The sequence below is a fragment of the Oryzias melastigma genome, linkage group LG23 (assembly GCF_002922805.2).
Source record: "Oryzias melastigma strain HK-1 linkage group LG23, ASM292280v2, whole genome shotgun sequence".
NCBI lineage: Eukaryota > Metazoa > Chordata > Actinopteri > Beloniformes > Adrianichthyidae > Oryzias > Oryzias melastigma.
The window spans coordinates 12260178-12277566 of NC_050534.1; the positions used below are offsets into that span (position 1 = coordinate 12260178).

General features: G+C 34.7%; 2 protein-coding genes across 8 annotated transcripts in view; both read right to left on the reverse strand.

Moving 5' to 3' along the window:
* LOC112158550 (E3 ubiquitin-protein ligase TRIM39) overlaps nucleotides 1-575 on the reverse strand; it is a 3986-nt gene extending 3411 nt beyond the window's left edge. The window contains exon 1 of the mRNA XM_024292003.2: nucleotides 299-575. The gene's annotated coding sequence lies outside the window, so the exon portion shown is untranslated. The remainder of the gene's footprint in view (nucleotides 1-298) is intronic.
* A 3337-nt stretch (nucleotides 576-3912) lies between these two features.
* The window catches only part of LOC112158595 (ninjurin-2), a 47769-nt gene continuing 34292 nt past the window's right edge, over nucleotides 3913-17389 (reverse strand). For 3 of the 7 annotated variants that reach the window (XM_024292040.1, XM_024292032.2, XM_024292014.1), the window contains 3 exons: nucleotides 8186-8322; nucleotides 7972-8051; nucleotides 5725-7015 (listed from right to left, as the gene is read on the reverse strand). In XM_024292040.1, the coding sequence (XP_024147808.1) occupies nucleotides 6846-7015; nucleotides 7972-8051; nucleotides 8186-8322 (387 nt within the window). In that variant the 3' untranslated portion in view covers nucleotides 5725-6845. Of the gene's footprint in view, nucleotides 5206-5724; nucleotides 7016-7331; nucleotides 7775-7971; nucleotides 8052-8185; nucleotides 8323-17389 lie in introns of those variants that run through there. The other 4 variants (XM_024292023.1, XM_024292054.2, XM_024292046.2 and 1 more) reach the window with 4 other exon arrangements.

The following is a 17389-nucleotide window of genomic DNA, read 5'->3' on the forward strand; positions in this document are numbered from 1 at the left end:
AATAATAGTTTAAATTAACAAAAAATATCTACAAAGTTGTAAAAAAACAAACAAACAAAAACATTTATGCTAATTGCACCGTTAACACATTTATTTTTATGCAAATGTTCAGCAACCAGCTAGCGAAATTTATGGGCTGTGTCTATTTCCTGAATCATGTACACTAAAGCGAACTTTAACAGACTTTATAAATATACATATCCTTATTAGAACTGTCATAGAACGCTTTTTTCAAACTCATACATTTGGTTTTGGAGGTGCGTCGTTGTAAATGAGAAATTGTTTTCATGCCACCTACCTGGAAAAGTTCGACAATTCAAAGAAAACTAAATGAGAAGCACCCCTCCCAGAAACCGGACTCCCTCCCTGCTGCTACCCAGAGTGCAAAGCAAAACAGACCACCCCGCCAAAATAAAATACAGGAAAATCACAGAAACAAGCACTTTTAGCTTAACTTGGACACTAACAAGGGATTATGTATTTTTTATCAATAGCATAAATGAGAACTTGTTTCTTTTTTTACATTCAAACAATTTTACTGAGGGCAGAACAACTGTGCTGAGGAGGAGCAATATCTACTTCAAGTTTTTAATAGAATAAATAGAAATATCACCATCCTTGTTTTTTAAAATAATCTTCTATTTAACTTATATGGGTCCTGAAACCTTTTCAAGTTAAAATTGTAATTTATTGAAGTATAAACTCTTTTTCCATTTCAGTGGGATTATTTGAGTTGAGAGTCATACTTGGTTTATAAAAAAATATATCCCTAGATAGGATTTTTTAAATAAAAAACAAAACACTTTTAGCAGGCTAAACATTACTTAAAGCTTGGAAAAAATGGTAATATATACATATTGCAATAACTGATCCATTTCTATTGTTTTTTGATAGATAATTTGTGACTTTGCGCTCATCTGTAGTTATGCCCTTATCATGGATGCAGGAAGGACTACACACAGGTCTTTAAGTTTAGCAACAGCAGGTTTAATTAAATCAAACCCCAAGGGGAAAAAATACAACCACCAGAGTGTACAAAGACACTGAGTCACAGTACAAGAGAAAGTCACACCTTATAAACACTCAAGTTTAATAAGAAATGGAAGGCGCCCGTGGTTCTCACAGGAGACCCTGAAGAATTTGGTCTAATGTAGATGATGAAATCATATTTAATACATATAAATGTTTTTTGCTTTTAGTGTAATATGTTGATACTTATCGCATCAAACCACTTCGGCTCTAACATTACTTTAATTTAGCTTCCAAAAACACAAGTGAGATGTTTGTCATAGCTGAAAATAAATTCAGGCATGAAGAGGTAATTTATACTAGCTGAATTGAACGAAAATTGATTATTTCTGCTCAAACACAACCTGAAATACAACTTTACTCACATTCAAACACTATTATTTGTAGGTTTGTCAAATTAAATAATATTTTAAAGGAGGACTCTCTGGACTTTTAAATGTTTTTTTTTCTTTTAGGATATCAGGAACAACAAGGTATCATTTATTTTAAAGTAAAGCACAAATTTGCTAAAAAATTATGCACTGATTTTACAATACACAGTATTTGACATTTTCAGACTTCACAGAGTTAAAATTAGTAAAAATGTTTAGATTATTAAAGACAAATTCTTTACATAAAAAACGTGAAATCTAAAACAATTTGAGAGATTAAAAATCCGAAAGTGAGAGCCAGAGATACACAACCTTTGAGTTAAGCGAAAAACACTGAATTTCCTTTGAATGGTCAATCACGTATAATCAGAAATGTAAATATAGTTTAAGCCAGGGGTCTGCAACCTGCAGCTCCTGAGCTACATGTAGCTCTTTTATCCCCCCCAGAGTGGCTCTCTGACTAAAAAAAAAATAATAAAATAATAGTAATTTTTCAAATGAAAGGTTGCTAAATTAGCATTGATTTAATTAATTTTGGATAAGTTTATAAGTTTATGGCTGAACCTAGAAGACAAGACTGTAATGGTTTTTATATCCCTGCTGACATCATTAGGCCTTGTTTGCTCTGCGCTTCCTCCGGAATACATAGATTACAAATACTTGCCAAAACATCGGTACAAAGTCTGATCTTTTCTGATTGCTGAGGTTTTTTTATGACTTTAAAGTACATTTTATCTATTGCTGCATAACAATGGTTAGACATTCAGATAGGAGTGGCTAAAATATATTGTGTATTCTTCGTATCCTTTTTCTACCGGATCATTAACCAATCAAACCTAAAATTTGAAAACAGAAAATACCATTTTTATCTTGTGTTGTCTAGGAATACATTTGCTCCACTTCAATGTTCCCATTTGGGACAGGAAGTCTTTTATTTTGAAAAAAAAAAAACATATGAGCTTCTGTCAAAAGTAAATAGCTTTTCACTTTGAGAAAATTCAAGTTTATCTTAAAATGTATCTATTTCTTCACACCCAAAAATAAATGTAATTTATATTCATTATAATAAACGACAAATTAAAGATGCAAAGTAGGATCAAATTTTCCTAAAAGGGTAAAAAATAAAAAAACGTAAAGGCTTTGCAGCTCTTATTAGGTTTTAACCAGTACCAAACAGAACCAAAATGACTCTTTTACTGGCAAAAGTTGCAGACCCCTGGTTTAAGCTAAAGACACAGAGCTTGTAAAAAAAAAACAGATAAAACTTTTACTGCTGCAGCTTCTGATAAAACATAAGTTTCGTTTCAACTCATATTTTCGTTTCTCAGTAAGTGCAGCTCCCATTTACACCCCCTCTTTCTGAAAAATGTTAACCCAATCAAGCCTGGCAACATTCTTTCAGTATAGCTTTTTAAATTCTTTTTAAAAAGAATTTAAAAAGATAATGAAAGAATGTTGCCAGATTTTTTAATTCTTTTTTAAGTTTCTGTTTTCAAAAATTAGGAGTTGACACATACGTTCCCCTTTGACCTAATAGTTCATGATCATAACGAAGCATTTCTTGCATTGACTGTACATAGAGAACTGGACTGAGCGACCCGTACCCCCTCGCATTCCAAATAGGAAGTACCCAGTAAGCTGAAATCCCATAAACTTCTATAGAGGAATAAAAAAATATTTCTCAGTCAGTGCATTCATCATAATAACCATACTTTCTCTGATATATCTATTTAATATGTTCTACTTATGAGCTTCTTAAGGATATTTATGCTTTAGTTATTCAAGTTATTCAAGTTATAAACAGACCAATCAGATGCCTCAATGAAAGTAGGTGGCCTCACATTGAAAGTTCGAAGCGTTTGATTGACAGATTCTCCCGAGCCTGCTTTCAGTTGAAGGGGTGTGGCCTTCTAACATGCTCACAGGTGATTGGAGAGAGTGGTTGCCATAGAAATATAGACGCAGGCCGAATCAGAATAAATCTAACATGGCAATATGGCACATGTCACATTCAAGGCCCAGAGGCATTGGAGCTCACCTTACGACGCCGAAAACGATGGAGCTCACTCTGCGATGGTGACACCAAGAGCGGCGGATGTCGCACCACACTGGCGAGAGTGGCGGAACTCACTCTGCAATGTTGACGCCGAGAGCGGTGGAGGTCGCCCCGCAACGCTGAAAATGGCAGACCTTACTCGCTCGCTAAACCGGCCCTCAGACAGATGGCTGACCGGCATACAAAGAGCCGATGTGGGATGGGGAGGTAGCCTGTTTGGGCCTCCTGAACTTTATGATTTTTTCATTTTATTTTCCTCGGGACTATAATAAAAAGATTCTTAAGTCACCTCAAGCTAAACTCACTCAGACCACACTTCCTCCGCTCATCCCGCCTCCCCCTAGCCCCGCCCCTCTTTTTTTTTTTTTTTCAAATCTGTTTTGTTTGGTTACCCTTCAAGTTTAAGTTGGCTTATTCTGGGATAATATTCTTGCCTGTTTTTTATGTATAGTTTTGTTGAAAAGTAGCATTTTTAGATTTTATAAATGTAGGTTTAGTGTGTTCAACAAATGTTTATCCTGTTCGGCCCGCAACTGTGTTTTGGATTTTGCTACCTGTGAAATTGAGTTTGACACCCCTGCAATATGGCAATAAGCTTTGTTGGCATCTGAATTGACTTCATTTGGTTGGAACTGGAAATAAGTAATTTTCTATGGATGACATCTTACTTGCTCTGTCCAGTTCTCAATATACAGTCAATGGTTTTTACCAGGGGAAATCACAAACTTGAAAAAGGGTCATTTGCATTGCAGTTGAGTTGATAATGTTCTCAAAACTTACTTTTAAATACAAAAAATTAGACACTTTTTACAATTAAAGATATATTTAGGGGGTAAAGCTAATAGATTCCAACACATATCAGAGCATATTCAAGTCCACATTAACAGGAATAGAATTAGTTAAAGTCACACAAGTGAGTAAAAGAATGACATGCTACAAATTGTGTAATCAGTGAATACGCATCATGAGCCATGGGAAGTATCCTGTCCTCTGCATGCCAAAAGTGCTGATGAAGCAGTTGAGGACGGTGGTGATGAAGACGATGATCGTGGTTACATTGTTAAGGTAGTCCAGACGTTTTTGCAGAGAGGAGTTGTTTAGGTTTCGACGGCCTGCGTCCCACACAAATACGAACCACAGAGAAAAAAGGGGTTCAGACCATACAAGGGTTCTTATAAACTCATAAAAATAATTATTTTAAACAAATTTTCTATTTTTTCTCACATTGGCTCTTATTGAGGTTGCAAGAGAACACCAAAAAAATAGGAGTTGAATATTTTGTCTGACAATGAACCTCAAAAACTTTAAATCAATTTATGTGTAAATACACCAAAATATAACGTGTATAAAAGTCAAAAACACATAACATTTGTAAAAGCACATACTACAAAGAAAGCACTGTAGTTTTTTAAAATCACAATGGGTTAATTGATGCGTTTAGTTGGATTATTGCTTCATATTTTGCAATTTTCTTCAGCATAAAAACCAACATAATGCATACATATGAATTGTGCGTCTCGTTTTAGCCTAATTGAACCTGTCCAGGTAGTGTGCATGAGTGTGGTTTGGGTCTTGAAGGGTGTCAGAAGTGGAGTCGAGCCAGCAGCCAGCGGAAGAAGCCGGTTCTCTTGGATCCGAAGAAGCTGACAAAGAAGTTGATCACCGTGGTGACAAAGATGACGCCCGTGGTGACGTTGTTCAGGTAATCGAGTCGCTTCTGATTGGACACCACGTTCAGGTCCCTGCGAGCTACAGCACAAACACACACAGGCACACACACAAACACTCAGATTCAAATGTTTTCAACACACACACCTTTTTTTTTTGTTTCAATTGCAGCGGAGGGATCACAAAAGACCCCCCGAGTTTTTCTGTATTTATGATTATATTATGGTTTATTTCATTAGTGAACAGGAAAATCCGCATTGGGGTTTATTGGTCAGCAATGGGCAGAATAAAAGAAACTTTAAAAGATATTTATAATTCAGAATCACCATGAACTTCACCTGTCAGATTCACATAATAATCATTTGATTTATGAATTTATGTAATACACTTCAGCTGTGTGACGTAAGTTTAAAATAAAACAATATCAAACGTCAAATCGACTCAGTAACGTACATTTTTATATAGTACAATGTCTTTTTTAAAATTAGCTAAATGTTAAACTTTGAACAGTTTAAATCTGGCACAAAAACATTCTTTTAAGCTTCATTTCAGTCAATCTGATGGCTTTTACAGAAACGGAAAACAATTAGGGAGTCAATATTGCAGATTTGAGCCCTTTTAATATGTAGTTTACATAAATTATAAGAACATTTTATTGCTAAAAAATGTAAACAGTTCTGAAAAAAGCATTGTTGTTAGGGGTATAATGATTTATTTTAAGAACACTGTTAGACAAAGATTTAACTAGTGTGAATCAGAGCTAAATACCTAAAACTGAAGAGTGCAGGTTACGTGTTCCAGATTTATTGTATTTCTTAAAGGATAATCAAGTTTCAATTAATGTACAAACAAACAAGTAAACAAGAATTCAATTCACTTTTTGGTTCCATAAAGTTCAGCTCACTGTTCCACATCAAAATAAGACAAAATGAACATTATTAGAATATTTTATCACATTGTATGGTCACGTCTGTGTAAAATTCAAAGTGTTTCCACACATTAGACTGTGATGAAGGCTTGATCATTTTTTGTTGCCTTCATATATCCAATTTTTTTTTGTTTATAATAAAATGAACCTTCTGTGCTTCAGTCCAAATGGTATTTTCCAATGTCAACATAATGGATTCATTTCATTTTTAATTTTTTTAATTGTATAGTTTGTAACAACTTTCCTCAGACAGATCAATCTAATTGGATCGTAGGAATATAAATTGATTCATTAATTAAGTTGATTAATCTCTACACCCCTAATTATTCTAAAATAGAAAGTTAAAAAACACATTGATTTGGCACAATAAAATAGCTGTTAAACGAAAAGAGCAGAATAAAAATGTAGAAAAAACAATAGCAAAAAGTTAAAGTGCAAGTCATTGTTTTACATAAAATTGCAAATGTTAGAAAAAAGCAAATGGTAAATTAATTCAAAAGTTACAAATACCTGCTTAATTATCAATTTTTTAACTTTCAAGGTTGTTTTTTAAAACTTTTTTGAGGTGCAGGTTTTCTGATTTTCTTCCAATGAATTAAGTTTTTTATTATTTATACAGCAAATGGAAAGAAAAGAGACCAAAGATCCTAAATCTGTAGTCACCAGGTGCTACAACCTTAAAAATGTAAATAGTGCCATCTAGTGATTAAAACAAGAATTACACCAACATAATTCACTTCGGAGCTTTTCTTAAGTATTTATGAACAGTAAGTGTGACATACTGTGCATCAGCTCATAGAATGAAGCGCTGAAGCAGCCATCCCAGGAAGCAGCTGCGCTGTGTGCCGAAGGCAGCTTTGAGGATGTTTACAAGGAGAGTGAGGAAGACGATGCCGGTGATGACATTGTTCAAGAACTCTAGCCATCTTCGACAAGAAGAAAGGCGGGTCAGCTCAAGGCGAGCTGTGTGCGCACACACGTTCACACATGCACAACACATGCACACAGACAGAAAAAAAAACAGAGACAGGCAGGCATCCTGTTGGTTCATCCCATTTGTTTTTGATAAAACGCTCAAATCAAAGTGGCGTATTAGTGAGTGAATGGGATAAAAGGTTACACCATTGACTGTATATGAAAACTGGACCGAGTGACCCCTCCCCGCCCTTTTTTTTTTCTTCAATCCAAGTTATTCAGTAACCAATCAGATGCCTCAAAAAAAAAAGTATATGATGATGATGATGATGATGATGTTTGATTAAGCTTTCAAGTGGTAGGGATGGGGACTTAGAACAAGCTCACTCCTGATTGGCAAGAGTGGTTTCCATAGAAACATTGACCAATTCAAATCAGTGATGTCATCTTGCTCCAACATGGTGGCATCTACACTGTGAAAAAAAATTGGCCTCATTTCCTTGGAGCCGGAAGTTAAATGTTCACTATGGGTGACATCACACTCACTCAGTCCAGTTTTCATATACAGTCAATGGGTTCCACCAATCTGTGTTTTATGTGTGTCACGTAACATGACCTAAAAAAAAAAAAAAAAAACAAAACACTGAGGGTTTCAGAAGTGCATTCTGGCAAAAAGGCCGGTTCGTTCCATGCCCATCACGGAGATGAAGATGTTGGTGACAAAGATGAGGAAGATGATGATGGTTGTGATGTTGTTCAAACTGTCTAGTCGTTTCTGGTTGGCTTCTTCATTGATGTCTCGCCGGGCTGCAACACACATTTACAAACACGTTCCAACAATAACCACAAAACAGTCAAAGGGTTTTTTTTCTTATCTCTTCTCAATGTCGTCCATTTTGAGGAAATAAACTATTATTAGTTCATTAGTATGTTAATGTAAATTAGTTAACAGATAAAATCAATTCGCTGAAGCAGCTTTGGTTAAGGATTTTTCTGAAGCTTACCAATTATGATAATGAGCACTCCAGCCACAATCTGAAGAGCCAGGGAGAAGGAAATGAGTGTCAGGACAGCAATGTAGTACCTGGGAATCCAAAGAAAAATACTTGAAATTATTCTTGATATTATTCATTGGACCAAAAAAAAAAAAGTGCAATTAATGCATTTATTTTATTTAGCTTAGATACGTTCATTTTTATTTTGCCAACGCTGCCTTACCTATATCCAGCCCCCTGCTCAATGACAGTCTTCATGTGCGTGATGTTTGCCAGAAAGAGAGCGATGTCCAACATGCCTTCTGCTGCTGTCTTCTTCGTGGCGTAAAGGTTCATGTTCAAGCTAGCGGGTGAACCTCCCTGAAAATACATGAAAAAGGAAGTTTGTTTGTTTCTCAAAATCCCTCAGTCACACCAGTTCAGGTTTGTCATGATTCAGAGCTGTTTTTATTTCAGTTAATTTCCCTCAGTCCTTCATGTCGGGTCATCTGTTCTGCTTTGTCATCCTTTTTGTTTCTCCATGGTTTTGGTACATTTAATAAATGTATACGTTTCTGTCACCAAATTCAGTCCATATATAGTCCTATACCAGGCCAGCAGTTTCTAGCAGTGACCACAAATATAACAGTAAAAAAAGAATTAAGGTGGACCTATTTCCTCACTATTCTTATTATTGTGTTTGAATTGTGGGACTCAGTTGTCAGAGACTATAAACAAAAAAAAAAGGAAAAAGAAAACTTAGATGAGATATCTAAAACAATGTATATATGTCTATGTAAAACTAAACAGAAGTACTACAAACTCAAAGATTAAACACCTTGAGAAAAGAAGAAAAGTTGTGAAATACTTACATTTTCGGAGGAGAGTGACCCAAAGAGGGCAGCAAAGACTAATAACTCTGCAAAGGGAATGGATAAAAATACAACCAGTCTGACTTGTTATGGGACTGTCATAAATACTACATTGTATAAATATTTTTGCTGAAATAATATAGATGTGACACGATGTGTGTAAAATTGTATATATGAGTGTATAGATGAGTTTCTGTGGATGGGATGTGGTTTGACAAGGAGCAGAAAGTGATCCAAAAGTATTGTACACAAGCTTAAATTTATGACTCAAGGTACATCACAGTGTGTAATAACCATTACTTTACAGAGCAGGGACTTCAGATTACAAGTACTATCATATTTCAGAATAAGCTGTAAAATAAAGGTAGAAGAGAAAAAAAAGATGACTTAAAAAAAAAAAAATACATGACAAGGTTTAAGGAATAGCCTCCAAAAAAGTACTTTACCACAGTTTTGGCACACCTCAGGGCTCTATTTTAGGTTCTTGTCTTTTTTAACTTCAACTGTGTTTCTTGACATTATTGTTATAAGATGTATAAAAGCTACACCTTATTAGGTATCAAATCATCAATCGTTTACTGACACCCTTATTATCTTTTTACATCATCACATTGACCATAAACAGATGAATCAGATTTTTGGCATAAATCCATGTATTTTTCGGAGTCTTTTCATTTTCCTGAACACCAAAACACAGATTCTAGTAGTGAACTCAAACACAAGTGACACATGCACATTGCGACACTGTACAGGATGTAAACAAAGCATTTTTTTGCCAACTCAGATCATGCGCTTCAGTGTCTTCCTCATGCTCTTACAGTGGTTGCACCACACCAAATACTACTCCCTTCCTGCCAGTGAACACAGTTCAATCTGCTCATATATGAGCTTGTAGCAAAGAAGTTCCTGTTTGATATTTGTTTCTGCAACTGTTTTGCAATCGCTGAAACAAAGCTATGGTCTAAGGGGTAAAAAATAGCAAAAACATGCTGTGTGTTTGAACAGAGGTAAGCTGACTACTTGGAAGTTTTAGCAAAGTGCTGGTGTTTGCCTGGAGATTGTGCTTCTGACAGTTTTATGCTGGAAATCTTGATTTCATCCTCCCTACAGCTTACATTACAGCTCAGTTTGATCCAGCCTGGGTAATTCTCCAAGAAATCACTCAACTGTTCCAAGAACTGAAGTACTATCAAAACACTACGAACACATGTACCATGTCCTTTTGTGTGTTGTTTTCCAAAAGAGGAAGGAATAGGCCAAAAAAAGAGCGTGAAAAGAGGTGGAGAGACAGAGGGGGAGGTAAAGATACCCTTTAAAAAGAAAAGAGTCAACATTATAAGTGGAAAAAAATGGAGAGAGGGCAGTTTTGTATACTGGCATGTGTCCATTTCTTCCTCCTTTGGGGATATGTGGTCACACTTTATCAACATCAGCCTTGGGCATGAAGCCAAGACACACACATACACATGCACACACACACATAACGCACAAACTCCACAACCAAAACACTGGAGTGAGCTGCAGGTTTGCAGGCCATGTGTGTTCATTTAGTGCCTTACTAAATGTCCTGACTGTGCTTTTCATGAATAAATCTGCTCTTATCTTGTTTTATAGAAATATGCACATAAACTTGATATTTAATCCTTTGCTTACAGACAGACATAAAAGACATACGTCTATAATTCTGGCAGGATTCCATAGAAGTTGAGGATTAGAGGTTATAACTTAAGGATTTATAGTGGCTTTGCATACATTTGACCTAAATCTTGTGAAATCGAGAACATTGGCTTTAGTCACGGTACAGCTCAACGGTCAAACTTGTTTTTGTACTTTTTTGGAAAGAAAACGTCTGGATCATATGATTTTATATTTTCATTTTTAGCATGCAGGAGGGGAGAGAACAACACATGAACCACACTGCACCAAACAGAGGCACGGAGAACAAGCTTCTATGTCACATAATCAAAAATATGCAACCCCCAACACTTTTTTAAATCTGTGTATGATTACTTGATTGTGATTGGCCAATTTTTTATTTTTTTTTTAATTACCAGAGGATACATACCTTATATAATAAGTTAACTAGGAATGAATGGTGCAAAAAATGTATATATTGACTGTGATTTTGGTAAAAATACTTTTTAGAAGCATTTTTTCTATAGGAAAAAATGAAACGTATGCAACTGCAATAAAATGTTCATTAAATAGTTCACTTAAATTGAATGATATTAAAATATTTAAAATAATTCAGGACAACTTCACACATTTCCACTCCACAAAATCATTTCAAAAACATCCCTGGGTTACAGTAACTACTCATAATGAGTGTTATATAAAAGTGATATTTGGAGAGGGGCGGAGCTAGAGCAATGGGGGCAAGGAGGGGGGGGTTGAAGACTTTTGATTGGTGGCAAATGTGAACAGCAGAATTGACGGCCATTATAAATGAAAGGATCAAAAATATGTATTTCAAACTGTTTTATTATTACAAACAGCAGTTATTTTAGCTGAGGTGCTAATATTAACCCTTTAACACCTGAGATGTTGCTGCCGACGCTTAAATAACAAACACTCTTTAAAATACTGTAACATTTCAATCAATCAACATATTTCCAGCAAATTCTGCAGCAGGGAAAACATTGAATGGTTGAAAAGTTACGGCTAGTCAAATAACATCAACACTGGAGTTAAAACTCCAGTATTAAAGGGTTAATGCTTAAAAAGATTGAATTGAAGATTTCTAAAATCTTTTTTAAAAAGGAAACTAATACTGGTTTAAAAATTGGGGTGGTAAAGTATTTTGGCTTGGTGGCCAGCTGCCCCTCCTTAACCCCCCCTGTAGCTCCGCCCCTGTTGTAGAGAACCCACATGCAAAAACACTGAAGTGACACCATTCAAAATAATCAGACAAAAAGTGAAAAATTATTGAAAATACATTTTATTTTTTTATACAACATAACCTAGAAACACAAAATAATTTAGTTAATGAAAAATGTAAATAATTATCTTAAAAATACACATTAGTGATAAAAATAATAAAATCTGTTTTTATGGTGAAGAACACTTGAATAACAATAAGAAAAAACAACAATAATAAAATAAATACAGAAACCTGTTATAAGTGCTTTTCAATTGACTAAATGAAGATAAAGTACTTGTGTATTTAGTAAAAAAAAATGCATGAACAAAAGTTAGGATAAGGTTTTGGTGTCCAATTACAAGAATTTCCTCAAACATTATTCTATAAGTAATTCATCCACATTTCACTTCATCTCATTAGTAGAATCAACAATTCAGTGGTCCAAGTTTTCAGCATGTACAGTATGTTTCTTTTGACTGAGTGCGAGCTGCTTCATGACACACATAGGTCGACTTTCTCCACTGTGTTTATATATCATTTTTTTTTCCTAGAAACCCAAAGTCCTGGTAAAATTCATTCCTGAAATTCACTCACCCTCAGCTGTGGGCCACATTTCAGAAAGTACACAACTCCTAATTAAACAATGTGCCTCCGTATACGCACACAGAGGCTCACACATAATGTGAGCTCACTTGGGTTTGGCGCATGCAAAAATACTTTAGACGGTAAACAGATGCAATGACATGCACACATTGGAGACCACATGGGGAGCCCCCCTCATTGATATGACAGGAAGTGCTCCTCCCCTGGATTCCAATTGGTTCGTGTAATAGCCAATGAGAAGGGAAGATGGAATAGGAGTGGAGTTTTTCTTTTTTTTCTCTCGCTCTTTCTTTCTTCCTTCTGTATCTTATTTTTACAGTCTGTCTCCCTGCATTGTAATTTGATGGGTTTTTTTTATTTTTTATATTTCCTCTGTATTTTTTTCAGAGCCTCTTTTTCCCAAGAGGCGTTATCTTTCTGTTTTTTTATGTAACTGGCATTTAAGCTGAGGGAGTGGGATGAAAATGGAAAAGCAGATGACATAGAGCAGGCAGTGACACAAAGAGAAGGAGGCCATGACAAACACATCAGTTTTTTGTGCACAATAAAAGCACTAAATGTTCTCTTTTGGCTCCACTTGAATAAATGTGAGAGTGCGTGCACAAAAAAAAAACACATAATATGATATTCACAATTGCAGTAGCACCCATTAGTTTGTTTTCAGTTATATGAGAAAATGTAAAAGACAGTTATTTGTTGTGACATATTTTTTTAGGCAGGCCTCACTTATCAAATTATAATGTAATATTTGGATGAAATTATATTTTATAATATAACTATGTTTTATTACTGGCCAGTAAGATGAAAAATTATTGTTTACAACGGCTAGATTTAAATATCAATTCTTAAACGCCTGGAAAAAAAAAGAAAGTGAGCTTTAAATATAGTAAATGCTAGAAAAACATCAATATTTTAAACATATTTTCTGTACCATAAGTCTACTCTGAATCTCTTTTATGTTTGAAACTGTAAAATTAAAACCAAACAAAAGGTGCATGATGGAAAACGTTCTGTTCTGCATCTTGTTTGCTCAGAATGATGGGCGTTTGACCTTAAGAAGTCTTGTATCTGATCTGGGCGTCAGGTTTAACCTGTCTCCATTGGCTCAGTTCCATAAGCCACACACCTCTGCAGTTGAAAACACACACTTGAGAAAAAGAAAAACCACTAACAACAACTTAATTTTTCAAGAAATCCTTTGAGACTATCATGGATAATGAACTACTTACAGTAACATCATTAATCTTTTCCTGAGGTGTTCCCCAAGGGCTAGTTCTTGCACCACAAATACTTTCATTATCCCTCTTTTGAAGTCTGTCTTTAGGGGTTTCCTTTTTTCTCTCTTTACAGCTGCCTGGGTGTTTTTAAATGCTACTATCTCCAACTGCCTCAACCATTTTATATTATGGATTATTTTTTTATGATTTAAGCATTCTATACTTAAAGTTTAAAAAAAATGAATGGATTTAGGTTAATTAATTTGAATTCTAGGTTGAGTAGATGATCTAGTTTCATTACTTAATACTGATATTTTTTCATCTATTAACAGATATAAATGCAAAAATAATAAAAGACAAAATAATTCGGTGTAGCTTCAAGTGTATGGAGAGAAAGTAGACTCATCCGATTTGTGTGTGCGTAATTCGTCATAATTTGTTCCAATTTAACAATAATAATTTCTGTATAACTTTGGATTTGTGTGTGCATAATTGTGGATTTGTAACTCATACAATACATAACGATATGTACTTGCAATTGTATATTCACATGTACAAAAATAAAAAAAATACCAAAAAATACAAAATAAAATTTATACACGCACAATTTTACATTACAGCAGCTTGAAACCAACTACACATAGAAATCATAAAAAAGTACACATGAGTCGCCTGATGCACACACTCTATATCAGAGACATGAAAAGAATCTCAAATCAGATTTGTGCATAAATGCGTTTTTGTGTATGTGTGTGTATTAGATGATTTGTGTGTATGTTTTAAAGATTTGTATGTGTCGATGTTAAGCCATTGTAATGAAAAGTTGTGGATGTGTAAATTGTATATGTAATTGCAAGTACATAAAGTTACACATAACATGTTTTGTATGAGTTACAAATCAACAATTACTCACAAAAATCCAAAGTTACACAAAACATGCAGACACAAGTTACAAATCAAGAATTTTCACACACATACACAAATCAGTGGAGTCTATTTTCTATGCACACAAGTGTTCCTAAATAACAAACAAGAGAGCAAAAAAAAATACTGCCACAAATTCGTTTTTTATCAAATAAAAACTAGAATGAAGTTGAAAAAGGTGAAGAACTGAGTACACCCATGATCTCAAGGTTCTATTTCAGTGTTTTTCAACCAGTGTGCCGTGGGACACTAGTGTACCGTGACAAATGGTTAAGCATGCTGGAGAAAACTCAATTTCACCTTCTAATAGGTCAATTTTTTTTTTTTTTTTTTTTTTTTTTACCAATACCAGGATATCAGCCCCGTGTTCAGGTTTCACACTAAGTAAATAGAAAAATGAAATATTACACAATACTTTTTCCTTTGTGTTTATTTGATTTTGGTGAAAATCACTGTTTTTTTTTTTTGTTTTTTTTTTATGTTTGGTTAGTGGTGTGCCTTGGGATTTTTATCAAGGAAAAAGTGTGCCCCCGCGACCCCGAGAGGGACGAAGCGGTCTGGAAGATGAATGAATGAATGAAAGTGTGCCGTGGCTCAACAAAAGGTTTATATATTTGTATATTTTATCATGATTTTACAACCTAATAATTCATATCTTACAACTTGCATGTCTCATGAGGGAAATGTCAAAACACGAAGACTCTTGGAAAGACTGCTTTGATTCCAGCCGTTTATGTTTTTGTTCTTGTTATTTTCCTCCTAATAAAAAGAAATCTTAGCTTGAATTTGAAAAGCTTCAACCAACTTTGAACCAATCTACAAGTTTGCAGGTAATTACTTTTTAAAAAATATATATATGGTTATTCCTATTCTGGGTCACGGGTATGGTAGTAGAGTCCACCCAGCAACTGTTAGGCAAAGATGGGGTACGAAATAAATCAAAATTAAAGAAATTAAAGAAAACAAAATGCAGTTGAAAAAAACTAAAAAATATATATGACTCTGAGAGAATCAGCAATTTTAATGTGCTGAGACAAGCAGCAGCTTATAGACATCAGGTGTATTTAAAAAATGTATGTCAATCACTGCAACAAAAAAAGAGAAAAGACCTATACATTTGCAAAGTCTTTTTCAACTTTTTTTTTTTTTTACTACCCACACACTGACAAAAAGCAGTTTGATTGGGAACAATATTTTCAAATACCAGTAAAAAAAAAAAAAAAAACTACAAGGGACTACAGATGTAAGTTAGCATGTTTGCTATAATCTGGTACATTTACATCTATGACTTTAAATAGATGTTCATTAATATATATGGTCCCTAATAAATAAATAAAAACCAAAACAACACAAATAAACCTTATATATAACTATTTGTATCATATTTGATACAGGCATTTCTGAGACAATCAAAACTCTCCTTAAAACCCATTGTATAAAATTGGGTCCATGTTTTATCCCCCGTAGTTCATCATCATTCCACTAGGGGCAGTAGAAGGGCTTTTCCTGCTTATTTCAAGATGGCTGCCTCCGTGAAATCTTAAAAACACTTTTGGCGGGAGCTAATTTTCAAAACTTCATGGTGAGAATAACTCATCTATTTTTAAGTGACTACTTTACGTATTGAAAAAAGTGAATTTTGCTGATAAAAAGTTATTTATAATACACTTACAGCTTGTTAAAAATGAGTCTGTAAAATTTGAGACAGTGGGTAAATAAGGGTTTTAAAAGTATCTTAATTCTAAAACATTTACTGTCAATTCTTAGATGCATGGAGCATTACAGGGTTAAGGATTTGGGGGATCAAATTCATCGATATACTGAATGCAATATCAGCTGCATGACACAGCACAAAACTTCATCAAAAAAAGTTAGATAAATGGTCATAAAGTGTCAAATAGTCTAAAAAAAAACTTTTTGGGGGACTCAGGTTAGGACGTGAAAAGTGTCATGTCCCGTCTGTACACGTGTGTTCTGTGAGTTTGTAGACACATCAATGTACAGACCAATACTGAGGAGGAAAAACAAACAGAGGATAAAGATCCCTGTGCTCCTTGGTGAACTTTGACACTAAAAAACACAAGAAGGAGGCTGTTACCCACAAACACACACACTTGCTGGATGGCTCATTTACCAAAAACTCGCACACAAGGAGCACATTAGCAACTTTAAAGCAACTGACCCCTAACCTTTGCTTAAAATCACTCCTTTGACTCGCCACAAATAGGGAAAGTTTCTTGTGTAATTGATAAAAATAAAACAGTGTTATTTATGTCTTTTATTTTGACTACTGAACTGAATAGGAGTAAAAAAAAAAAAAAGACCTGTTGGTTCAAGTTTTCCAAATAAACGTCTCCCAAAGTGCAGGTCTGTGCTACAGCTGGACCCACATGTCTATACAACTTTTCTTGGAATTTTAACCAATTTCAAAGTGAATGTTATTTCTTTAGGGTGTGCAATTTTACAATAGCTTATGGGCGGAATACAGATTTTGTAAAACATCAGCAGATGTCTGTTTTCATACCTTAAGGTACATATAATTTAAATTTTAAAGAAAAACAGATGAGTCTGTCCTGATCATTATGTTCCCTAAAGCGAGGACAGACTGTCAGAAGTTGTAAAACTATTTCAAGTAATTTCTCCATCAGCAGCTTTGCGGCCCCAAGATCTGAATGCTGCAAATTTGGTCTCAAGGGCCTTTAATTTGAACTTCAAGCGATTCAAAGACCCCGTTTCTGTGACTGGTAATCTTGTCAGCCAGAGATTGAATATTCTGAAGCAGCTTCTTGTTCCGCAGTGTTAGAATAACCAAGTTCCAGACCTTTTTCTGAGTATTCCATTGAAACAACGTGATTTAGAAACCAGGAAAGTAAAAACGAATTCCAAATACTCGGTATGTGTGTTTGTGTTCCTGTTTTTCTCCGAATTAGCATGAGCGGGAAGAGGTGGTTAGAAATCCACAGGGAACGGGT